We start from the raw sequence: 18,479 nt of genomic DNA, 5'->3' as shown, positions 1-18,479 counted from the left end.
TTCATGAGCCTAACTGGAGCACTCAATTTTTTAAAGTCTTGGACTTAATCTAAAAGTTCATTTTACTGACTTATTCTAAATATCACATAAAATGACTTTGCTGCTCAACTTCCATTCATGTAGACAATGTAATACACAGGAGTTTCCATAATAAAAGCCAACATTTACCCACAGTTACTACACCGTGGCATTCAAGATATCACTCTTTTCTATATGAAGAATGGAAAAACAACCACATTATCTTAGTTATTGTTGTTTAGTATAATCATTGAAAGTCTTTCAGTAGTGACCATTTTCATGCTCTGGTTTTCCACAGCTATAATGAATATACTGCTAAAAAGAAGCCTGGCTGTTTTAAACAATTTGCATTTGAGATGAGTTCAAAAGAGCACCCAGTCTCCACATATAAACTGAAAACAATGGGAATTCATCAGCAAGATGGAGAATAATTTGATCAAGGTTCTGCAGAAATTTGTTTTTTTCTTCTCCATCACAGTCCGAGCTTGAAATGTTACCTTCTCCTGTCCCCTTCTGAAGAAGCTGTTCCAAAATCATGCAGAGAGAAAAAATATTCTCATATTGGGTAACATTATACTTGGCCTCGATCTAGAAATAAAGAAAAAGAAGTGCATAAGCATAAACTGAAAATGCTTTTGCAGTGCATCAATGCTCCAGAGAATGTTGTTAAAATTCTTAGCAATGTTTATATTGATATAATTGAGGATAACTGTACAATTATTTACATTTCCCCACAAAAAAATAACCTTTTCATTATACATGCCACCCTCCAAGCAATTAAATATATTTTAAAATCCAAAGCTTACCAGCTTCCATAGTAAACGGTTTAAGAAAGCTTATTTTTCCACTTAGCCATAGAAAGACCATGACATACTATAATGATACATGGATGTGCCAATCAAAATCAATGCAGTGGTACCTTCAGATCAGCTTTTTAAAACAAATATATTATAAACTGAATAAATCTTTGCTTAAGCCCTCAGATACCAAATAGCATAGTGTTATACTTTTACATGAGAAATTAGGTAATTTAACACCAAGGAATTAGACATCATAATGCACAATTATATTTCCCATGGAAAAAACAGTCTTGAAGGCTACTGAATCTCTCTCAGGCTACAAGATTGGGCACAGAAAGACAACACCAGTTGTTATGATGGATGATTTCTTACTGTCTATTGAGACATTAACACTCATTCTCCTGGACCTCTAGCTGGCATCTGATACCACTGATCACCAAACTATTCAGAATCTAGCTTGGGAGTAGAAATAGCCTTAAATGGAATGGTTCCTCTCAGACTGAACCCTGAAATTTGTTATACCAACTGTCCATCCACCTCCAAAAGCCTCTGACTTTCTCTCACTTATTATTCAACATCTACATACACACTTTGCATGGAGTATGCAGTGGTAGTGTCATCTTTAATTAAAATAGCTTAACAAAAGAAAGACTAAAGGGGGACATTATTACAGGCTACAAGTACCTATATGGGGAACAAATATTTAATAATGGTCTCTTCAGTTTAGGAGAGAAAAGTATAACATGATCTTTTGGCTGGAAGTTGAAGGTAGAAACATTCAGTTTGGAAATAAGGCATACATTTTAAACAGGAAGTGTAATTAACCATTAGAACAATTTACCAAGGGTTGTGGTGGATTCTCCATCACGGACACTTTTTAAATTAAGATTTGATATTTTTCTAAGAGATATGTTATAGGAATTATTTTTGGGGCAGTTCTATGGCTGGTGTTATAAAGGAGATCATACTAGATGATCTCAATAATCCTTCCTGGCCTTGGAATCTATGAAGCTCAACACCTGCTTCTTCAGACCCGGCAAGATTAAAAAGCCAAGGTCATAAAGGGGAAAATAAAAGGACTGAAACATCACAGAATATGAAACTATACGAGATAAACCCAAAGCACCAAGGATAGGTGGGTACATGGAGTTACAGTCAAGGTTTGTGTTGGAACCTTAAGTTCAAATTGCCTCAGTTTCTTGCATTTAGAATCTCCCTCTCGCCCCACTCTAATATAACATTATTTTAGTGTTATAAAAGGATAATACATTCTCAACCATAACTCCCACTTATTGTCCTGGAACAACTGTTGCATAGTCAGGACTATATCTTGAATATATTGTTCACTGTTTTTCTTCTGGCACCAAAGCTCTCCCTGGGACATCTGCAGGATAGGCGAGAAAAACCTTTCCATCCTCCGTTTGCTGATACCTTGGAAACTCCACAAGTGTGAACTCATGGAGTTTTTCTACTGTGGATTTGGGATATCCCAGTCATTCATTTAGTGACGGGAATGGGGACACAGATTTAATTGGTTGTATAATTACAAACGTGGACACACGCACACACACACACAAATGAAAAGAAATGTTACAGAATAATGAACTAAGAAAAAATGAATTTGTGGTTAAGGTACTGGAGGTCTGGGTTCAACTCCAGTTTTTCCAAATATTTTCTGTGTGACCTTAGTCAAGTTACTTAGGATGGAATTTTCAAAAACATCTAAGTGAGTAAGGGGCACCAGTACCACTGCTTTCAATTGGATTGGTATTCCAAAAATCACTGACTTTTGGAAAATCCTACCCTTAATGTCTCAATGCCACAGTTCCCCATTGGTAAAATGGAGAGAATACTTCCCATTGTCATAGGGGTGTTCTGAGGATAAATTCATTAATGTTTGTGAGGCACTCAAATACTACGATGATGGAACCCATGTAACCACCTAGACAGAATACTGCAGTAGAGGGGTTCACAGATTGAACCACATTCCATTTTGTTACAAAAACTCCTTTAAAATAGATGTATTTCTTTTTTTTAGCATGACCTAGGTCAGGGATTGGTAACCTTTGGCACACAGCCCATCAGGGAAATCCGCTGGCGGGCCGGGCTGTTTACCTGCAGCGTCCGCAAGTTCGGCCGATCACAGTTCCCACTGGCCGTTCCAGGCCAATGGGGGCTGCGGGAAGTGGCGCGGGCCAAGGGATGTGCTGGCCGCTGCTTCCTACAGCCCCCATTGGCCTGGAACGGTGAACCGCGGCCAGTGGGAGCTGCGATTGGCCGAACAAATATATATGGAGACAAATCTCTTCAAGACACCATTTCCTTGAATTTTATACAAGAATCTTGTATAAAAGAGACTGACAATATAGACATGAAGTGCTGTATATAAAATCTTGTGACCGATAACCATAGAATGCTGTCTCTCTTGAGGGACCACTCTCACAATAAGGTTTTCTTCACTCCTAATATTATTTACAACTCTTTTCCTCTGCTGTGGAAAAGAGAATAGGTACCTGCTATTCATATTCATCACATGTGGTCTGATAGTTTCCGTTCATGTTTTAATCCTGGTGGTGTTTCCAAAAACATCCTTAATATATTGTAAAAATATGTTCATTTGTAAATGCACTAAAATTCTAGGGCAGAAAACACTGATATTGTTGAGATATTTTGTACAATTTTCAAGAGTGACTAATGACTTTAGATGGCTCTATTTTTGAATGTCCAACTTAAAGGGACCCAATTATCAGAAAATGTTGGGCATACCTGCTCTTTGAAAATCAGACTCCTTTTAGGTGTCTCAACTTGGGCACCCAAAAATGAAGTCACTCCAAATCAATTTTCACTTTTGAAAACTCAGCCCATAATATACATACTATGGTAATGTTTTGGTAATTGCATTTTGTATTACATTACAAAACATATTACAATTTTAAAGTGCTATAATGGAAATATCAATTTTATTGTACAATTACATTTGTTATTGTATCATGTTGGCAAGCATATTAACCTGTGGGCATCACTAATTAAATACAAATGAATAATTATATACAGATTTATAGGCAGTTTATCATAATTGAATTCTGTTCCTGAGGATTATGAATCCAATCCTGCTCCTACTCTGCACTCAGTTGCAAGACTGCCATTGACAAGTAGTGAAGGATCACAACCTAAAAGAGTGACAGAGAAAACTTGTGGTTTCTCATAAAAGAGTTAGCCACCAACCTGGAGATCATACCAGTTTTGGCCCACCCAAGGAGAGAGGTAAGCTGGGTAGTCTCTCCCTATTGCACTCTACAGACCCTCAGGAGAAACAGTCCAATTTTGTTTAGTAAACTATCACCGTTAATGACACAATCAGAAACCTGCCCAAACCTAACCAATTAAAACTGCTAACAACTATAAAATGAGGAGGGTAGGAGAGATGTCCTGGAAGCCAAATTTAGGCTGCTAGGGAAGAGACTGAAATCCAGGACCTCTATGGTGGCATTTTCAGAAATGCTCCTAGTTCCACGCGCAGGGCCAGGTAGGCAGGCAGAGCTTCAGAGTCTCAATGCGTGGATGAGACGATGGTGTAGAGAGGAGGGGTTCACGTTCATTAGGAACTGGGGAAACTTCTGGGATGGGAGGAGCCTATACAGGAGAGATGGGCTCCACCTAAACCAAAGTGGAACCAGACTGCTGGCACTAAACATTAAAAAGGTTGTAGAGCAGTTTTTAAACTAGGAGATGGGGGAAAGCCGACTGCTGCAGAGGAGCGTGTGGATCAGACACAGACTTCTCTTAGGGGAGAGTCTGATGATAGAGAATCTCCAGGTTATAGTCAGGAGCAGAGGACTGAAAAGTATAATGTAAGGGCCGGATCAGATGACAAACAGCCACATAAAAAAGAATCTGGCACATCAGAAAAAGGCAGGCTAATAAACAGGGACAAGTTTTTAAAGTGCTTGTACACAAATGCCAGAAGTCTAAATAATAAGATGGGTGAACTAGAGTGCCTTGTGATAAAGGAGGATATAGATATAATAGGCATCACAGAAACCTGGTGGACTGAGAGCAATCAATGGGACACAATCATTCCGGCGTACAAAATATATCGGAAGGACAGAACAGGCCGTGCAGGGGGAGGAGTGGCACTATATGTTAAAGAAAGTGTAGATTCAAATGAAGTAAAAATCTTAAGCGAATCCACAGGTTCCATAGAGTCTCTATGGATAGAAATTTCATGCTCTAGTAAAAATATAACATTAGGGATCTATTATCGACCACCTGACCAGGACAGTAATAGTGATGATGAAATGCTAAGGGAAATTAGAGAGGCTATCAAAATTAAGAACCCAATAATAGTGGGGGATTTCAATTATCCCCATATTGACTGGGAACATTTCACTTCAGGACGAAATGCAGAGATAAAATTTCTCGATACTTTAAATGACTGCTTCATGGAGCAGCTGGTACGGGAACCCACAAGGGGAGAGGCGACTCTAGATTTAATCCTGAGTGGAGCACAGGAGCTGGTCCAAGAGGTAACTATAGCGGGACCGCTTGGAAATAGTGACCATAATACAATAGCATTCAACATCCCTGTGGTGGGAAGAACACCTCAACTGCCCAACACTGTGGCCTTTAATTTCAAAAGGGGGAACTATACAAAAATGAGGGGGTTAGTTAGACAAAAGTTAAAAGGTACAGTGACTAAAGTGAAATCCCTGCAAGTTGCGTGGGCCCTTTTTAAAGACACCATAATAGAGGCTCAACTTCAATGTATACCCCAAATTAAGAAAAACAGTAAAAGAACTAAAAAAGAGCCACCGTGGCTTAACAACCATGTAAAAGAAGCAGTGAGAGATAAAAAGACTTCCTTTAAAAAGTGGAAGTCAAATCCTAGTGAGGCAAATAGAAAGGAGCACAAACACTGCCAACTTAAGTGCAAGAGTGTAATAAGAAAAGCCAAAGAGGAGTTTGAAGAACGGCTAGCCAAAAACTCCAAAGGTAATAACAAAATGTTTTTTAAGTACATCAGAAGCAGGAAGCCTGCTAAACAACCAGTGGGGCCCCTTGACGATGAAAATACAAAAGGAGCGCTTAAAGATGATAAAGTCATTGCGGAGAAACTAAATGGATTCTTTGCTTCAGTCTTCACGGCTGAGGATGTTAGGGAGATTCCCAAACCTGAGCTGGCTTTTGTAGGTGACAAATCTGAGGAACTGTCACAGATTGAAGTATCACTAGAGGAGGTTTTGGAATTAATTGATAAACTCAACATTAACAAGTCACCGGGACCAGATGGCATTCACCCAAGAATTCTGAAAGAACTCAAATGTGAAGTTGCGGAACTATTAACTAAGGTTTGTAACCTGTCCTTTAAATCGGCTTCGGTACCCAATGACTGGAAGTTAGCTAATGTAACGCCAATATTTAAAAAGGGCTCTAGGGGTGATCCCGGCAATTACAGACCGGTAAGTCTAACGTCGGTACCGGGCAAATTAGTTGAAACAATAGTAAAGAACAATATTGTCAGACACATAGAAAAACATAAACTCTTGAGCAATAGTCAACATGGTTTCTGTAAAGGGAAATCGTGTCTTACTAATCTATTAGAGTTCTTTGAAGGGGTCAACAAACATGTGGACAAGGGGGATCCGGTGGACATAGTGTACTTAGATTTCCAGAAAGCCTTTGACAAGGTCCCTCACCAAAGGCTCTTATGTAAATTAAGCTGTCATGGGATAAAAGGGAAGGTCCTTTCATGGATTGAGAACGGTTAAAGGACAGGGAACAAAGGGTAGGAATTAATGGTAAATTCTCAGAATGGAGAGGGGTAACTAGTGGTGTTCCCCAAGGGTCAGTCCTAGGACCAATCCTATTCAATTTATTCATAAATGATCTGGAGAAAGGGGTAAACAGTGAGGTGGCAAAGTTCGCAGATGATACTAAACTACTCAAGATAGTTAAGACCAAAGCAGATTGTGAAGAATTTCAAAAAGATCTCACAAAACTAAGTGATTGGGCAGCAAAATGGCAAATGAAATTTAATGTGGATAAATGTAAAGTAATGCACATTGGAAAAAATAACCCCAACTATACATACAACATGATGGGGGCTAATTTAGCTACAACGAGTCAGGAAAAAGATCTTGGCGTCATCGTGGATAGTTCTCTAAAGATGTCCACGCAGTGTGCAGAGGCGGTCAAAAAAGCAAACAGGATGTTAGGAATCATTAAAAAGGGGATAGAGAATAAGACTGAGAATATTATTGCCCTTATATAAATCCATGGTTCGCCCACATCTCGAATACTGTGTACAGATGTGGTCTCCTCACCTCAAAAAAGATATTCTAGCACTAGAAAAGGTTCAGAAAAGAGCAACTAAAATGATTAAGGGTTTAGAGAGGGTCCCATATGAGGAAAGATTAAAGAGGCTAGGACTCTTCAGTTTGGAAAAGAGAAGACTAAGGGGGGACATGATAGAGGTATATAAAATCATGAGTGATGTTGAGAAAGTGGATAAGGAAAAGTTATTTACTTATTCCCATAATACAAGAACTAGGGGTCACCAAAAGAAATTAATAGGCAGCAGGTTTAAAACAAATAAAAGGAAGTTCTTCTTCACGCAGCGCACAGTCAACTTGTGGAACTCCTTACCTGAGGAGGTTGTGAAGGCTAGGACTATAACAATGTTTAAAAGGGGACTGGATAAATTCATGGTGGCTAAGTCCATAAATGGCTATTAGCCAGGATGGGTAAGAATGGTGTCCCTAGCCTCTGTTCGTCAGAGGATGGAGATGGATGGCAGGAGAGAGATCACTTGATCATTGCCTGTTAGGTTCACTCCCTCTGGGGCACCTGGCATTGGCCACTGTCGGTAGACAGATACTGGGCTAGATGGACCTTTGGTCTGACCCAGTACGGCCTTTCTTATGTTCTTATGTTCTTAGGATTCTTTACAGATTTGTACAGTCTAAGGCCAGAAGGAACCATTGTGATCATCTCCTCCACAATGCAAGCCATCAAGCTTCCGCAAAATAATTCCTATTTAGTTTAATTAATAAAGCAAAGGTTTTGATTGGATTAAGAAACGGCATAAAAATAAACAAACTGGTGGATGTCTCTATTATGGGAAACTAAAATTACAAGAAAGAAACATTTCCCCTCTTATACAATGACAATCACCAGTTGGGATGACACTGCTAGAAAGTAAAAGCAGAAAGATAAAGTGCTTCTTGGGGTGGAGGGCGGGATACAATTCATAATCAAAACATATATTGTTAAACGAAAATTCCTAATTCTTTGCCATTACTAAATAGTGAGGGAAGTCATCTTTGTTGAATGAAGTCATATACCAAGGTGGTGATTTGTTACAAGTGTGACAACTGTATACGTTATACAATTATCTCTATATGCAAATGGCAGTTTTGAATTCATTGAAGGCCTTCTTAGGATCATTATATATTAGAGTATCTAAAATCCTCTGGGCATTGGGTTTATTAAAGTAAAATTTTAATCCCTTTTTATGACCAGCATGTGGAGTTGCCTTTCCATTTCATATTAGGCTGTCAGGAACAAAAAGGAACAAGAAGAGAAAATGAAAAGGCAGTGTCCTGCTTAGTAGCAAAACCCATTCTTTTTTTCAGTACTATCTTGTCCTGAAAAGACCATAATTATGACGGTTAGATGAATACAGTTCCTAGCTAGCTGATTCTTCTAGCTAAAACAATAGCTTGTAGGAAATCAACTTTATACATGAGAAAGTTGAAAAATATGTTTGGTAAGGGTTGAAAAAATGGTTTGGATCTCTGGCAAACCGCATGTTCATATGCATACAAGCAGATCTCAACCTCTAGTTTCTGACTGTTTGGGCTATAGCACCAAAAATGTCGGCACTGAATTTCATTATGGCACAGATCATACAGCAATAAAATAGTGTGAAATAATACTTGAATGAGAACTGTTGGTCACCTCACCACTTTTGAAAAACCGGGCAAGTGCGTAAATGTGGATTTAGGATCTTATAACTTTAGCTTCCAATTTTATGAAAATTGTGACATAAGAGAGGACAACAGTTTTTTCATGTTCTTTGTGACAAACTCCTACTGATGGCAGTACGAGCTCTCCTGTAATTAAACAGTGGTTTATGGCCCTAACCTTGCTTGCTGCTCCCATCCAGGAACCATAATTAAAAATGTAATTTGGCTCCTTCCAGAAAATATACCTCTTATTGTAATCACCCTCTTCCAATTTAAATTTCTCACCTTATTGACTGGCTTTTTCAAAACTTGATGAATTGGACAAACATCCCTCATTGCTTCCCACAGCAAAATGGGAGAGGGAGAAGTTACCACCATGGCACGACTGAACATTGTGGTCTTCTTAGTATGGCAGCTGATAGGAACCTTTGTAGCACCGACCACAGATTCCTTTTTGTGATAAATGATAGCCATAAAACATACAAAGAATACTATCGAGAATTCAGAAACAGCAAAAGGAGAACATTTGAAATGCGACAAGACACTTTGAAATAAATATAGTGTAGCAAAAAGTGTTAAATACAACTTCAAACACTTTTAAAAAATACTACAAAAGCAAGAGATCACTGAAGGAGGAAATTAGAATGTTACCTAATATAAAATGAAGTCACAGAGCATGGCAAAATACCTAAAATATTAAATTAGAATTTCACTGATGTACAGTTATACTCCATCCAATAGCCAGAATCCTGACATGCAGTATAAATGAATCTAGCACCTGCATTCAATGGTGATTAAACTTCTTGACCTGGAATCCCTGAGTAATTCCCCCCCGCCCCCACAAATTTTTCTCCACATCCAAGCAAACACCTTCACTCATTCTGATAAAAAAGTATTCCCCCCACCCACTCCAATTACTAGTGCTTGAGGGCTCACAGATAAGCCTTTTCCAAAATTGTACTAGAAGATACAAAGTAACCTGGGACAGTATCTTTTAGCAAGTCTACATTGTAACTGGCTGGAAAAGGAGGGGACATAAACCTTTAGGATGTGTCTATACTTGCAACTGTACATTGATACATGTGCATTCTTGTGCCAGAATTCCCTATGTTCACATCTGAAGCATGTTTCTGAAGGATAGTCTTCTGTGTGAAAGTTAGCATGCATAAGGGGTGTAGGTATGTACATGCCTCTTTGAACCCAGGAAGAAGCACTTGGGAATTCCTCCCTGTGGGGTACCCTCAAGACCTTTCATCCCCCCCCCCCCCGGGGAAGAGCTGAGAAAACAAAGAAAATTAGCTGTAGTTATCAGCTAATCAAACAACATGCACAAACCTCTTAGGACACCAAAAATCCAATCCTGTCCTTTACATTTTATTAAAACAAAAAGGAAAAATACACATCTCGAACTAAGGCTTTGTCTTCACTACCCGCCGATCCGGCGGGTAGCAATCGGTTTTTCGGGGATCGACTTACCGCGTCTAGTCAGGACGCGGTAAAATCGATCCCTGATCGCTCTGCCGTCGACTCCGGAAATCCACCTCGGCAGGAGGCGGCAGCGGAGTCGGCGGCAGCGGTCGACTTTCCCGCGTCCTCACCGCTAGGTAAGCCGACCTAAAATACGCAACTTCAGCTACGGTATTCACGTAGCTGAAGTTGCGTATCTTAGGTCGGAACCCCGCTGCAGTGTAGACCTAGCCTTAGGCTTTTTGCTAGATCCTAAAAAAAACAATTACAAAAATTAAGCACCCAAAACAGCTTTCTTGGGGGTTCAGCTTACAAGCAACAAAAGCATCTGAGGTTAGCACAGAGGAAATCCACAAGCCTTAAAAAATAAACAAATAAACCTGATCGCGTCTATCTAAACATTCTGATCTACTTACACATTTGGAGTTCAGATAAGTAGTTCTAGGCATGATCTGATTTATGATCATACCTGACTTAAAGTTGCTTATAGCATGGCTGCTCTGTCCCTCCAGCCCAGAGAACAACAGACAAAGGGAAAGTTTCTTTCCCCATTTTAAAAAGTTCTAGCCTTCCCATTGGCTCTTTGGTCAGGTGCCCACTTTTTTCTCTTTACCGGGGGGAGGGGGGAACTTTTTAACCCTTTTCAGGTAAAGCAAGTAAAGAACAGCTACCAAGAGGGACTTTATTGCTAACTGGCTGGCTGTCCATAAAAGGAAGCTACCTCCCCACTTCATTTATCACAAGTGTGGATTGGGGTAAAGAGCAGGTACCATGTCACAAGTAGTAGCAAACTGTGCTTCAGAACAAGTAATCATGGTTTGAGTGCAGCCTCAGGGTCTCCGGAGCACACACGAGTACTGTTCAGTGCTTGGTCTCTGAATCTGAAGTGACTCATGACCCCATCCTTAACGCCATCAGCTGCATCATATGGCAGGATATTGATGAGTGGCAGGGCAAGGAGGCAGCAGAGACCTCTAACAATGCCCGAGAGGAAGCCCAAGAGACCCGGAGGAAGAGGAGCATGTGATTCTGCACCTTTACCTGGAGGAGAGGAATGCTGAGTTTCATCCTGTCTCTGCAGACCAGCCTGTGCTCAGCCCCCAAGCCCCATGCAGAAGACATCCCCATTTATTGCTTCCACAATATTCCGCGAGTGTTCCTCCCTTCTCAGAGAAATGGTGAGGGGAAGAATGAGGAGGCATCTCTACAGAAAGCAATGCTTGCCATTTTGGGGGGGAATTTGGCCTTTTTTTGGTTCATTTGTTGTTACAAACTGTTCTAGCTCTGTTTTTCATGCACATATGTAAATAAAAGTTACTGTTCACTTCAGTTGTATGTGCACCTTGTTTTCTGACTATGATCAATGGGATACTTCCCCAGAGGTTTGGGCTGAGGTAGCAAGATTCACAGCACGACTGTGTAACTGCATGAAAAATCTGGTGCCATGGAAATGCTCCTGAGCACCTGGCATCATGGATCTTTCCCATGTGTCCAACGTTCATGTTGATGAACTAACCACTCAGGTCCACTACACCCTGGAGAACTAGCGAATAGTAGTTCACATATTCAAAGGCCCCTTTTGGTAGGCAAAGTATAGGAATGTGTGTTCCATTGATGGCCCCCCACACAGTTTGGAAACCCCATCCTCTGAAATCCTGCTATAATTTCAGATATGGGTAATGTCAACCACCAGTGGGTAGAATATAGTATTGATAGCCCGGCAACCGGTACAACTGCCACTCTGACAGCTGACTTCCCAACCACAAACTGGTTGGCAACTGACCGGTAGCTGTCAGGTGTTGCCAGGTTTCAAAGGGCAATAGCCATCTGCTTGTGCACTGCTATGGGTTTCCCAAATCAAATGGTTTGGCACTGGAAAGTTGATGCAAGCTCCTCATGCAACTCAATGAAAGTCTGCTTCCTCAATCTCAAGCCATTGGTCACCATCTCAGGTTTCTAAGATAATGTGGTCCCACCACACATCCATGGGTGTACTGTTGCAATCCCGGCATTCAAAACATCTGTTCCATGGGACCTGAGTGGATTTTCATTCCTCCTCTAGGTCAGCCAACTTTACCATCTGACAGATTTCTGGACTGATTCCATCCAGTATCTGGTACTGCACTGCATGAACATTAATCCTGGGAGCAGTAGCAGAACCACATCTTCATGGACTTGCTCCATGTCTCTAATACAGTTTGGCAGAAGGGAGAGATGAGCAGGAGCTGCTGTCATCAAATGTGTGAAGGCGGCATACAGTTCCATCAACATGCAGCAAGGCAGTTCCTAGAATGTCTCCTGTGATGCACAGGACTCTGGGATACTCTTCCTGAAATTTTAGCACTAACACCACATATCGAAAAGGGGCAATATGGATGTGGGCATATGCCAGTGCACAGCATATACCATGCCCAGCAGAGCATATTTGGACACTGAGCACGTGTTCCAGAAGTACACACACAGGTAATCGTGTACACTAACACGTGTCGATGTTTGGAGAGCTCTGTGGATATGCTCCCCATGATACCTGCCATTATATACAATGGAGTGCATTCCAAAGACATATAAACAAATAAATACATGAAAATGTTCTGCAAAAGTATCTTTAAAGGCCCACAGATGAGAGACTGTTCTACTAAGCAACAGAGGGTCCTGTGGCACCTTTAAGACTAACAGAAGTATTGGAGCATAAGCTTTCGTGGGTGAATGCCCACTTCATCAGACGCAAGTTCTACTAAGGATCACTTAACAGTACTCTAGAGGCAGGGAAATCTCTGTCAGACTCCTGTTCATTATCTGTGACGCACATTAACAGGAACACTGTATTCATGTAATGACTACATAGGCTATGGACAGGGTCAGTTCAACCACACAGGTAACTCTTAAATAGGGACATTGAAATATTAAGAGGTAACAATCAACACCTTTTTTCTACAAGAAATTTGCATGGAACAATTCTATTGGAAGTAATGATTCAGTAGTATAACAGACTGGATGTGTGTCAAATGTTCTCCTGGATAGATTACTTGGCACAGGAACTTCATAGGAAGCACAGCACTGGATCAGTCTAGTAGCCTGGACAGTGCCCAGTGCCAGATGCTTCAGACAGAAGATGTAAAAAACCCTGCAGTATACAGATATGGAATAATCTGTCTCCAGCAGTGAGTCTCACCCTAACCCCTATTTATTAGAGATTGGTTTAAAACCTAAGGCATAAGGTTTAATATTCTTTCCAAAATGGGATTAGCTATTAACAACTCTGAATATTCATCATATCCATAGAAGTATCCAAGCCCTTTTTAAATCTTGCTACATTTTTTAATCTCAATAACATCCGGTGACAAGACTCCAACAGCCAAACTACATGTTGTATGAAAAAGTATTACCTTTAAAATTTTGATTTTGCCACTCTAACTTCAGTGAATATCCCCATGTCTTGTGTTATGAGACAGAATGAATAGAAGCTCTTAATCTACCTTCTCTATACAATTCATTATTTTATACAGTTTTATTGCATCCTTTTTTGGTCTCCTTTCTATGTTAAACAATCCCAGTCATTTCCTATTTCTCTTTATAGGAGAGTTGTTCAGGCTTCAAATTCATGATGGTCCACTCTGAACACCTCTAATTCCATAATATATTTTTGAGATGGGGTGACCAGTTTTTCACAACCGAATTCCAGATGAGGCCACACCATGATTTGCATAATGGTATATTTTCAATATTATTCTCCATCCCATTCCTTATGCAGCCTAACATCTCATTTGCTTTTTTTCCACTGCTGCTCCTGCTGCATATGGAGCTGAGGTCTTCACTGAGCTGTACACAATGTTGCTCAGGTCCCTTCAATGAGCCCCATGGTTAATTTAGAAACATGTAAGATGCACAAAAATATTATTTTTTCTCTACAATGTGTATTTCTTTGAAATTATCAAAACTGAACTAAATAGGGTATCAATTGCCCTTTTTCTGTGATTGATTAAATCCCTCTGAAGTTCCTCACAATCCTTCTTGGTCTTCACTATCCTTGACAAATTTGTATCATCTGCAAACTTTGCCATCTCACTGCTCACCTCCTTTTCTAGGTCTTTAATAAATATATTAAATAGTGGATGCCATCTTGCTGTTAACCTTTCACCACAATAAAAATGGACTTCTTAATTCTTTGTTTCCTGGCTTCCAACCACTTCATTCCTGACCATACTTTGTGTCTCACCCTCTCACTGCTTAGCTTCCTCTGAACTGAAACTAATCTAATTTTACTTAAACAAAATGCAAACGTAATAAGGTATGGAAATACACAGTTAAGACACTAAACTACCTTATCTCGGTCCTGTACTGAAACCATAAGAGGAAAAATATGAAAAAAAAACCTAATCTCAGCTTCATCTAACCTGAGACTACACACACTAAAATGTCTTAGTCATAACTGTAAGGTTATTGCACCATAATTGTAAGGTGTGACAAGATGGCCAACGTAGTATGGTGGGTCCTGCGCTTTTCTTGGTGGGGGGCACTTGCCCCTGCTCTTGGGGCACCAAGGGCCCCACTAGTGCCCCATGACGGTGGTAAAGGAGGGAAGCGGGGGAGGGGTCTTGGTTTGCTCCTTACTCTGAGCCCCAGCCCCTCTCAACCCCTGCAGGTTCTTACCCTCTTCCCCCTTGGGTGGGGTACCTTCAGTCCTTAAACACTGAGGGAGGCAGTCTCCCTCCCCTGCTGGGACAGGGTCTCCCTTACTCCGGTTTTCTGATCTTCAACATCTCACAGCACACCTCCAAGCTCCAGTCCTCTCTCCTTCCTCCTTCTCCTCTGACTGCCTGAAGCAGGGGGTTTTATTAGGTTGCTAACAGGGCCTTAATTGACTACAGGTGCTCCAATTAACCTGTAGCAACCCTCCCTAGTCTACAGGGAACCACGCCTTAATTAGCCTAGGGCTTATATACTTCCCCTCTCCCACTGCTCCCTGGCCCTCCTGTATCACAAAGGTTATTGTAAGGTTATCCCCGTGTAATTCTTGGTATGGGTAATTACAACATCCCTGTAAATGTTTTTCATTATATATAACTGTAGATTGGGTCCTACCTTTGTTGTTATGGGTTGGGCATAACTGTCACCATTCATTCAGGTAACTGTAAAGCAGTGGCTGAAACCAAAGCAGCAGCCCCCAAAACATACATATGGAAAAGCTTGAGTAGAAGCTGAACCAGGTGGCCCAAGGGGTTTCAAATACAGGGGCTAGTGCTTTGATTGTTGGAACTTTTTTTGTCTGGGTGTTTGTGACAGAAGGGAGACAGAATTGGCCAGACAGCCGCACAGACAGTAACAGAAGTGTTGGTAATGTGGCCCCGAGGGAAAGCTTTTGGGGTACAGGGTGCTGGTGGGAAAGGCACATCGGGAAGAGCAAGCACATGAACTGTATCCTGCTGTTTGACTCTTGCTGTGTTCAGGGAAATAGGACTTTATGTATAATCTTTGTAAATAAACAAGTCTATGTCAAAGAAAATACCTGGCTCTATCATCAGTTTATCCTCCTAGTGGGAACAACCCATAGAGTTTTGCATAATTAGTCCCTTGGGTCAAAAGGGGAAACAACATTACACACACACAAATACAGAATGCACATGTAATATACATACATACAGGCATGCATAGATGTGATATTCATGTGAAACAGTGCAGATTCATGCAATAGATTGATCACGCACCTTTGGCCATCTCAGCCCATTGATTCGTTTTCCTGGGACTCATTCCAATACTCTGACTCACTGAGCAACTTCAAGCAAAGAATCTTTTGAAATGTGTATGTTTATCTGTTAGATGAATCTTTCATTTTCCTCAAAAAATATTCCAGCAGAAACCAGAATGCGCAAGACTGAGTCCTAGGATAGCTCTTTCCATACATTAAAATATTATGACTACAAAAAGTGTTATCTTGGGCTCCTATAGGGCTAGAAACTTGACCTTTATAATACTGGAAAAGGGAAATTCACAGTAACTTATGGCACCGACTTCTAACCCAGTAAGGATCTGAGATGAAAATGTCAAGACTATGTACACAATGCTATTTTAGGTTATTTTCAGAGGTTTTATGGGCTCTCATAGTCATGTTCACAAACTCCTGAAGTGCAACTTATTTCAGCTGCAGGAGAACAGAAATCCATGCAGAACCACAGTGGCACAGAAAGGAATTCTGATAGTCTGGAACAAGAATTGTGTCAGACAAAGCTTGCCAGTATCACCATTTACTTTCAGGGAACACCTAGCAACAGTATACCAAATGTTCCTTATATTATTGCAGAACTGTCTTTGTGTGAGTAGGTCCCCTTTTGTCTGTCTCTCTTCGTTGTCCTTTCTTGGAAGCTGCCTCATTTTCCTATTGTTGCCCTTTTAATGATGACAGCAGAATTTGGGACCTTGTACGTAAGTTTCCCATTTAGAGCCAAAATCAGTGACACCGAGTCAGGAATTTTCTTAGTGTAATTTGTTTATTTACAAAATGTTCACACGTCCTGTTTCTGTGAATAAGGATGATAACAAATGGCACACAGGAGACTCCCTCTTGCGGAAACTTTAGATAAGGCATCTCTGTCCTGTCCCAGAAGCAGCTGTCCGGAACCTGTCTCTCTGCTTACCTCATGCCTCTTTTCCTCCCTAAACCCTTCCACTTTGCACCTGGGAAACCTCAAGGGCAAGGCTGCTCATTAAGACTATGTATCCTGGAAAGTTGTACCTGGTCATTTGCCTACTTTTTGTGCACTGCTCTGCATACAAAAGAACCTCAGAAAGGTCCAGGTGTGTGGAAAAAAATTGCTTTAACCCACACAATTATTAACTCATTGAGTGCAGTTACTGTCTAGAATCTTTAACTGTTTATTTTGGCATAACACTATTTTCCTCTAAAGGCAGTATGGGGAAGAGGAAAGATATGATCAGCCAGGGACTGCAAACACTATTTTTTTCAGAAGGTGAAGGTAAAATAGCAGACTTAGCTAGGAGGGAAGCAGGAAGGATTTATATACAATCTACAGCTAATTAATTTACCTTGTTTTCAAATTATTGAACAACACAGCTTGCTGTTCTAGATAAATCCTTTGTAAGATGGGAGAAGAGAGCACTGCCTCTGATGCGGATGAATCATAGGTGCTGGAACTAGGGGTGCTGGCGCACCTCCTGGCTTGAAGTGGTTTCCATTATATAGAAGGTTTACAGTTTGGTTCAATGGTTCTCAGCACCCCCACTATAAAATTGTTCCAGCATCCCTGGAACAAATATTGTTTCATTGTTTACTTGTACTTCTCTGCCTGTCTATATCTATCAGTTGTCTTCTGTCTTACAATTAGATCGTAAGCCTTTTGGGGCAGGGACCATCTTTTTGTTTGTACAGTACCTAGCACAATGGGGTCCTAGTTTATGACTGGAGCCCCACGGGCTAAGGTAGTATGTATGTATGTATGTATAAATAAATATTTTACTTATTTAAACCTAAAAATTTAGTTCACAATCAACATTTTGGACCTGGTGATAGAAATATGTGAATGAGGAGTAGCTAATGATCAGTGCTGGTCACTAGATTATTTTTTTCCACAAGTAAATCATGTTTCAATCTTATCTCATAAATTTAAATAATTAAATGATTTAATAACAGGGAGTCAGGCTTGAAAAGTTTAATTGGTGAAAAATCAAAGCAAGTTGAGAAAAACATTGAAAATGTTAGATTCAAAACATAAGGACCTACAAGAGGCCCATTAATAATAGGAAATATATTTCCAAATATTCAGTGAAGCAAAATCAGCAAGAGCTGCTCTCATAAGACTTCTGTTCAAAGATTACCCAAGAGAGCATCAAAATCTGCTCAACCAGGCACAAGCCAAAGACTAGATAAAAATTTCCTGGAGCAGCATCAGTGACTGCCCAGTCACACAAAAGCCAGAGGCTAAATAAAAATTGCCCAGAGCAGTGTTAAAGGGTGCTCAGCCAAGACTTAGATAAATTTGCCAGAAGCAGCATGAAATGCAGTCTGTACAAACAGCAGATACAAAGATCAGCAGGAGTTAATGAAAACAGCATGACATTTCCATGTGTTTAGATAGTTGACTAAATTCAGATCATCAATCCACTTTTAATAATAGTCAATATGTCTGTTCTTCACTGGTGACTTATCATCAATGCTTCATCCTAAATAAATTAGTCTGTCCAACTTTGGCTCCTTTTCTTTACTGCTAAAAAT

General features: G+C 40.4%; 1 protein-coding gene across 1 annotated transcript in view; it reads right to left on the bottom strand.

Moving 5' to 3' along the window:
* Positions 1 to 354: 354 nt before the first annotated feature.
* The window catches only part of MEI4 (meiotic double-stranded break formation protein 4), a 179,881-nt gene continuing 161,756 nt past the window's right edge, over positions 355 to 18,479 (bottom strand). Inside the window, exon 5 of the mRNA XM_065401400.1 lies at positions 355 to 606. Coding sequence (XP_065257472.1) covers positions 355 to 606 — 252 coding nt within the window. The remainder of the gene's footprint in view (positions 607 to 18,479) is intronic.

The sequence above is a fragment of the Emys orbicularis genome, chromosome 3, assembly GCF_028017835.1.
Source record: "Emys orbicularis isolate rEmyOrb1 chromosome 3, rEmyOrb1.hap1, whole genome shotgun sequence".
Lineage (NCBI taxonomy): Eukaryota > Metazoa > Chordata > Testudines > Emydidae > Emys > Emys orbicularis.
The sequence above is the reverse complement of the archived record's forward strand: the minus strand, read 5'-3'. Positions and strand labels throughout refer to the sequence as shown.